The sequence below is a fragment of the Argiope bruennichi genome, chromosome 6 (genome assembly GCF_947563725.1).
Source record: "Argiope bruennichi chromosome 6, qqArgBrue1.1, whole genome shotgun sequence".
NCBI classification, from domain to species: Eukaryota; Metazoa; Arthropoda; class Arachnida; order Araneae; family Araneidae; genus Argiope; species Argiope bruennichi.
The window spans coordinates 137,743,165-137,750,590 of NC_079156.1; the positions used below are offsets into that span (position 1 = coordinate 137,743,165).

Consider the following 7,426-nt stretch of genomic DNA (forward strand, 5'->3'; position numbering starts at 1 on the left):
TATTTTTGGTATGAAAATTAATTGTACATAAAATTAATAATATGAAATTCTCCGCTCTGAATCGTTTTTTATTGAAATTAGGATATCATTTGAATAGACGATTTTTAAAGAATGCTGAAAGTTAGTTTTCCCCATAGCTATTAATATTTTTATAGTAGTAATGGGAAATGTTGTTTACTAGTGCGGAAATAAAAGAAATATTGTCTTCGTTTTACCCAAGCTCACTTTTAAGCACGGTTAAATCACTACTTTATAGTAAAAAAAAGCAAAGTCAAAAGACCATTAAAACGAGAGAGAAATTAGAAAAAAAAATAATGATGGAATAATTTTAAGCGTAAAAAAAGTTAAATTTTCATTATTTTTCTCATTTAAAGAGCATTTAATTGATTTTTGGTATTTTGAAAGTGAACTGTATTTTCCCAATACCTTATTTTTATAAGTTCTCGAAATTTCTTTGATTGATGGCCCAGTTGTTTAAGGGTAAAATGGCGCATACTCACTCACACGCATATACATATATCCTCAATGACTAAGAACATTGCACCTATATTCGAAATTACAAAGGAGTTACTCTTGTTCTACCTTGGTATGCGGGGTTACCTGAATGAATATCGCTGTAAAAGCAAGAGGCAGAAAACTGAGGTTGGAGTCCTAAGAACCAATACTAGTTCGACTCCATCTATCTGGTTCGAGGAAAGGAAAATCGACCCAACAACATTACTATTTTCACCAGGGAAGCGAGAACAGAAAAATTGCTAAATAAAGTACAAAATGTTTTGCTGTTACTCAGGAAAGAGAAAACTTAATAAATCGATGATTACAAAATTATGGAACTTCATTATTACGTTCTTACTAGGGATGCAATGACTTGCCAATGATATGAAGTCGATAAATAACACTCAGGGAAAGTAGCCTTTTCCTTATTGTCGTCATCTACCGCAAATGGCTGAGTTAATAACACCAGACTAGTTATATATATGTGTTTGTATATGAAAAGAATTACTTTGCATACAATATTTATTTGATCGCGTGCACTATTCTTGGAACTTTTTCGAAAGTTGAAAAATTTTAGCATCTTTTGCAATAGCATATTCTGATAATATTGAACCAAAATACATTTTCCGTGCTACCGAAGAAAGTTCCGTTCCCAAAATTTCTTCTACCTTAGTAACCTGAAGAGATAAATAAAATATTTTTCACTCAGAATGGAATTATGATGGTTAGGGCAAAGAGAAAAGCATTCAGTTCCTCAGCCTTAGTGGATTTCTTTTACTATGGTGAAATACAGCTTAATAACATCCACGATCAACGCACAGTGATTGAAACAGAAAGTACCCAAATGCTACTTAATACATTTAGTAACGTTAGCAATTCTGTCGATCAGGTGTTACAGCCATTACCTGAGAAACAGAACATTTTCACTATTTATGTAAAATAAATCGAGCCATGGAGCTTTTATGTTATAATTATTCAAAGTATTAATTTATAGTGCATTTCAAATCAATATAGTCCAATAAGTGTTTTTTTATTACAGTTGATCCCAGCGGTAAACCTTCTGTATTGGTCAGGTCGTTGGTATTTTTTGGAATCCTTTTCATAGTAAGTTTGCGCAATTTTTAATGTACTTTAGAAAAGCTTTCAGATTGATCTCTTATCGAATAAGCGGACATATTAAAAAAAATTTCCAGCTTCATAGTTCTCATAGAGGAAGTCCCCGATGAATTAGAACTCGAAAGTTTGATTCCCAAATAAGACATTTTTGGAATTATGAATGTGAATGTATTGGACGAATCTTCACGTTTCAGACGATCCGAAAACATATTTTTGTCATTGTGAACATGATAACACAAAAAACGCTTCTAGCTAGACGATTGGAAATTTTGCACATTGTGGAGATACGACGACTAAATTTGCAGATTTCCAGTGCGACTAGAGATAGACTAGATTTGTAGATGAACGAAATCCATTCAGAGGAAGTCTGCTTGTTTTGTGGTTATCGAGTACAATTGAATTCGATAGCTATAAAAAACGCAGCGATCTCGGTAGATAAAATGGGTGCTCATATTTAGTATCTAAGATATGGATATCAAATTTTGATTCAAATCCGTTAAATGATTGATTGTCTGTTGGTCTGTATTTTCTTATGTAGGTGGAAACAATGACTTAGATCAATGAAATTCGGTATGCTATCATGTGACTAGGATTGTAATTCTGTGCCAAAGTTTGATGTCAATCGCTCGACAAAAAGGTGTCAAAATACATATTTTCGCGTCGGCTTCAGCAAAATCGGCCATATTCAAACCAAAGATCTTATCCTTTCATGACTATCGTCCTCCAAGACCGTGCCTGGCATTACCCGTGGTTCACGATTTCATGCGGATGAGGGGAGGGATAAGACTTTTATTGGAGAAGATTTCGGGAAAACCACTCCCTCTGGTTAATTGTAGCGCCTGTCTACTTGTACATTGGGTATTCTATATTGTATAATACAAAAATTATATCAAGTGCCTCTGATGAAGCTCGCTGTGAGGTTGTCTTACCTTGAAAGGAAGACCATTCTTTGATCTCTTCTTAAAGATTCAGCCTTAAAATGACTTCAGAAATAACTGCAATGCTGAAATGACTCCATCTCTTCGAAGTGTATGATAATATCTTAAAAGAGTGTTGCGAATCTGGCATTATTGAAGAATCATCTCCTATTGATGTTGATAACACTGAGCATTACTTTACTTCAAAGAATACGATGAAATAAGAGATTCCTGTAAAAGTGAGACCCCCACCCAACAAATCTGAAATATATATATATATATTATTCTTTGAACAAGTACATAAATTGCAACTCATGGGATTTATTCCGTTTCTCCTCCTCGAAAGCATACATATGAATTTTCAGCAAACATTGAGAAAGCTTTCCTACAAATAAGCTTCTGAAAAGCTAACAGGTGATTATTCACTTTTTTTAATTTTAAACAGAAAACACATCGGTGTAGGTTTATAGTCTTTCCGAAGTGGGTGGCTTCCGGTGCATTAGCTGTTTATTTCAGAACCAGTTCTGGAAATGGTAAAAGTCGACAAAACGACAGAAATGACGGCTAAAAAAAATATTTTTTTAAATAATTTCTTTGAATAATAATAATTTATAATTTTCTAATATTTATAATAATCTTTATAATTCTCATTTTGTTTTATTATTTCCCCTGAGAGAGTCTGCAACATATTTTCAGCAACATTACATATTCTTATTTTCTCTTAATTTCTTGCGTATACGAAGTATACAGAGAGAGTATGCGATGTAGCCAAAGAGAAAGCATTGTAATCAGCAAAAAATTCTTTCGTATTCATGTAAACGCGATAATTCCAAAACTCAGAAATTTAGGAAAACAACTTTGGTATGTGATCTTGGGATTACAGCTTTGTGCTAAATTTAATTCAGATTGGCCGCGAAAAAAGGCATTCACAAATATTCGATCTTCTGATATCAGTGATTCATTGCCAAACAAGATCTTTGGTAGCTCTTTTTCGTCACTGGCGTGCGATTAGTAATGCATAAGCGCTTTCTAATTGGTTATACTGTGGAGTACTATTATGCTAATGCGCGGGATTTTGAAAACGAATATCTGAATACTCCTGATGTTGCCAATGGTCATGCAGGAGTGAAGTGGCGGATACAACCTTCTTTAGAGAGTGTGCTAGAAAGTTTCGGGGAGACAACCACCTCTGGTTTGGGTAGATGCTAAGAAGGCTCTTAATGCTCTTCAAGTTTACAATGTGCTTGTGATGAATACTAAAAAAAAAAAAAACTCACCTTGGCAGATGTCTGGAGCTTGGTGTTGCTCGCAGGCAACAGAACCCTTCTTCTACACCGGAGAGTTGCAAAAGTACAAGGTGCCCGGAATCATCTTGCTCTTCGACGGCTCCATGCTGCTTGCGCTCGGGCTGGTGACCATTTGCGCTTCGGGGACCATGCTCAGGCTCGTCCTCATATCGGTAAGATCTCGATTTACACACTCAGAGTGGCGAAAATTGTTTTGCAAATTAGTAATAAGCCACATTAAATTGAAGGCGTTTGGGATTTCGATTCCTTCGTCTTAGATTTAATGATTCCATTGTTACAATTTATTTCTGTATGGTTTTATTGAATATAAGCCATTTTTGGCCATGAAACGCCGAATGTATAATTACAGTTCATTTCAAGTTTAGCAACTAATATGTAGGAACGATTTCTTTTTTATAAAGAATCAGTAAAATACAGCTGAAAAGGAGAATTTGATTTTAGCTTAATATATTTCAGTATGAACTATGGAAAAATATTCGTTGCTAGTCAAATGAAAAAATTCAGCGTTTCGAAATGCCAGGCAATCAATACTTTTTTTCCCGTCTTATATTTTGTAAATATCTGTTTGAATATATTTAAAATGTGGTTTTCTCTAAAATTCAAATATTTTTTTTGTTAAATACTACATGATATACTGTGCGTTGTATATGATTAAATTTCTTTCATGTAATTTCTTTTAGGTAAAATTATATTTAGCGTATTTGGCGAACACAAAGAAACAACGAAATCTGCCACAATAACATGACATTGTGCATTTATTTGAAAGAAAAAGATGTTCAACGTGACCACAGCCACAAGGTGTTAGGTCAGGTTAGGTACGTCACTACACTATTGTAGCTGAGTGTCACATGTCGGTATCGATGCCATCGATGATTCGTCAAAAGGCATCTCTCAGTCCAACAGAAGTAATTGGGGAGGCCTGGTATATATGAGACTTCAAGAGGGTCAGATCTGATGAACGTGAGGGTCATTATAAACTACCATTCGGTGCTCAATGAAAATGTCTCAAAGGAATGTCTCGAATCGAAGTGGAGAGAGGCATCATCTTGCATGAAGGGCATCTGAAATCTTTCCTGAAATGTAAGGCGAAGTGGTCACGTAAAAGCTTAATATCTACTTTCTACAGTAACTGCACATTTTGTTCATCCGCACACAGGACAATACTTTTTAAAAAAGAAAGACCTCAGAATGAAAGAGGCGCTGAAACTACATCAAGTAGTCACATCATGAGTATGTAGTGGCTTGCTGAGGGGGATTTGACGTCGACCCAGATACGACTCTTTTAAGTATTGAAGCAACCACGCAGTGAAAAGTGAGCTTTATCCGCCTTCATGACATTCAACAACCATTGTGGGTCGCGTTCCTTCTGTGCCATCGCCAATGTAGTAAAGTTTAGTCTTTAATCTGCATCAGCCAGTAATAATTACTGAGGTGGCTGTATCGTGCACAGATATAGATCTAAGATTGCGTGCAGATTGCTATTCTGGAATCCCGTCTATTTTTCTAGTTTTACGAAGTATCGGAGGTCAATTCTCCCTGTTGAAATCTCGACTGTTAATTCCTCGTGACACTTTTTACAACATGGGCGCTGTCAGCATTCAAAAAGTGTCTTCCTCTCATGGAAAAAGCAAACAAACTTCTGTTCCCTCAAAAAATTTTCTCCGTGCACTGCTCCTTTTATTACGAATTTTTGAAGTTTGCACATTAAAATAAAACATTTGTTTAATTATATACCGAAGTGGCAGCCGACTTACAGTTGGCAACTAATTATAAAGAATCATCTGGAAGATGCTTAACAGTCTTGCAATGACGATTGTAAGATTTATCTCAGTCCAATGACTCGTGATCATAAACTGCAAGCAGGAAAAGAGTTTATTTTTATTATCCAAATAAGACGGATAATCTATCTCTATACCAGAACGATATAGATAGAACAGATAATCTATCTCTATACCAGAACGAATCAAAAGTCCATTTTCATTTGATTGATATTTACGGAGTGCTTAGGTATGACTTGTTAAAAAAATTTTTTTTCGTTAATTTTTAATCTTTTTACAGCATCTCATGAAAAGCTAAATGCATTATTTTTTCCTGTTTCCATCTTAAAGCTATGCCAGATTCTCTACGTGTGCTTGGTGCTAGAATCTGTCGCTGGGGCCGTGGCTATCGCCCTGGACACGACTGCGAGAGATGATGCTTTCTACGAGGCTTTATTGAGGGACGTGGAGCGGAACTATGGCCGAGAGCCGAAGATTACATTCGCCATAGACAAAATGCAGATCGCTTTCAACTGTTGCGGGGTGGATGGTCCTGAAAACTGGCCCGAGACTTTATGGGCGAGGAATGTATTAGTGGAAGATTCAGCCGGCCACCTACCCCTCTCTTGCTGTGGGAAGGACGTGCACAGGTGCAACGAGGCTAATGATGCCCTGAGAAAGAAGGTTAGTACTAATTTATCGTTTTTTACATATTTCTGCATTATACTATTTTACAGCTGCCTTTGACGACTAAATAGAAATAATACTTGTGTTTAATTTCAATTAAACATTTTATATGAATATAAATTTACGTACACATTTATGCCGCATAATTATAGCAGCCTCTATTACTTTTGTACACGAATTCCTTAGGTCAAATCACATGACATCATATTAAATGCGAAAGGGTCTCTCCACGTCATCTAGCGTCTGACTGCATGTTTTCTAACGCGTTAACTTTATTTTCCTAAATCTCATCTAAAATATGCAATTAATTCTAATGGTAAACTGATAAGGTGCATTTCACTTTTATTAAAGGATGGCATCTATTAGATGCATCGAAATATGTTAATCAAAGAATAGTCAGAATAATTTTTAAGTACATCGGACACATTACTTCATATCTTTTACCGTATTAGAATTAAAAAAAAAAAATACTTTAAAAATGTAATGAAATGCAATAACAAAGTAAAAATTGGAAATGAAATTTTTTGTCAAGGAATGAAAAAAAAAACAACAACAAAAAACGGTAGAGAACACACAATTAAATAATTGTGGAAGCAAAGAAAAAGGTTTAAAATTTATTATAACGATGAAAACTAGTGTTGCAAATATTGCATTAAAGCATTTTTTAAAAATTGTCAAAATTTGGGGGAAAATTACACGATAATTAAATTGCTGTTATAAGGAAATCCTTTTTTAAATTTTAATATGATATAAAAATTATCTCTGAGATCCATTTCCTGAAGTTATTAAGTAAAAGCGTTTTTAAGAAGTTTTTTGTCTAATTAAAATTTCAAAAAAAAAAAAAAAATAATAATAATCCTTTTGAAACGAGCATAACATTCTTCATGCATTTGGTATTTCTAGGCCCAATGGGCTGCCCACAGACCATCAATATACACGTGGAGGAACCTTTGTTTTTATTATTTGTAGCAGATAAAGATCGAAGGGCCTAGTAGTTGAAAGCATTTTGAGACATCAGGACTTTCGGACTCACGATCAAATTTAAAGCTAGTGTGATAGCATGGTGGATTCAATTTAGGTGATGCTATCAAACCGCCCTGTGGGTTATGTTGGCGCCGTGCATTGTTTGCTCCTGCAAGATGTTTGA

General features: G+C 35.0%; 1 protein-coding gene across 1 annotated transcript; it reads left to right on the forward strand.

Moving 5' to 3' along the window:
• Nucleotides 1–3,813: 3,813 nt before the first annotated feature.
• On the forward strand, nt 3,814–7,426 carry LOC129972086 (CD151 antigen-like). Its single transcript, XM_056086065.1, has 3 exons — nt 3,814–3,987; nt 5,944–6,276; nt 7,358–7,426. The coding sequence occupies exons 1-3, from the start codon at nt 3,814–3,816 to the stop codon at nt 7,424–7,426; spliced, it is 576 nt and encodes a 191-aa protein (XP_055942040.1).

Bases quoted from the DNA above. Each gene is read 5' to 3' on its own strand.
- LOC129972086 (XM_056086065.1), top strand. From the start codon at position 3,814: ATGTCTGGAGCTTGGTGTTGCTCGCAGGCAACAGAACCCTTCTTCTAC. The intron at 3,988-5,943 runs GTAAGATCTCGA...TCCATCTTAAAG, and splicing joins TCAGGCTCGTCCTCATATCG to CTATGCCAGATTCTCTACGT. The intron at 6,277-7,357 runs GTTAGTACTAAT...GATTCAATTTAG, and splicing joins ATGATGCCCTGAGAAAGAAG to GTGATGCTATCAAACCGCCC.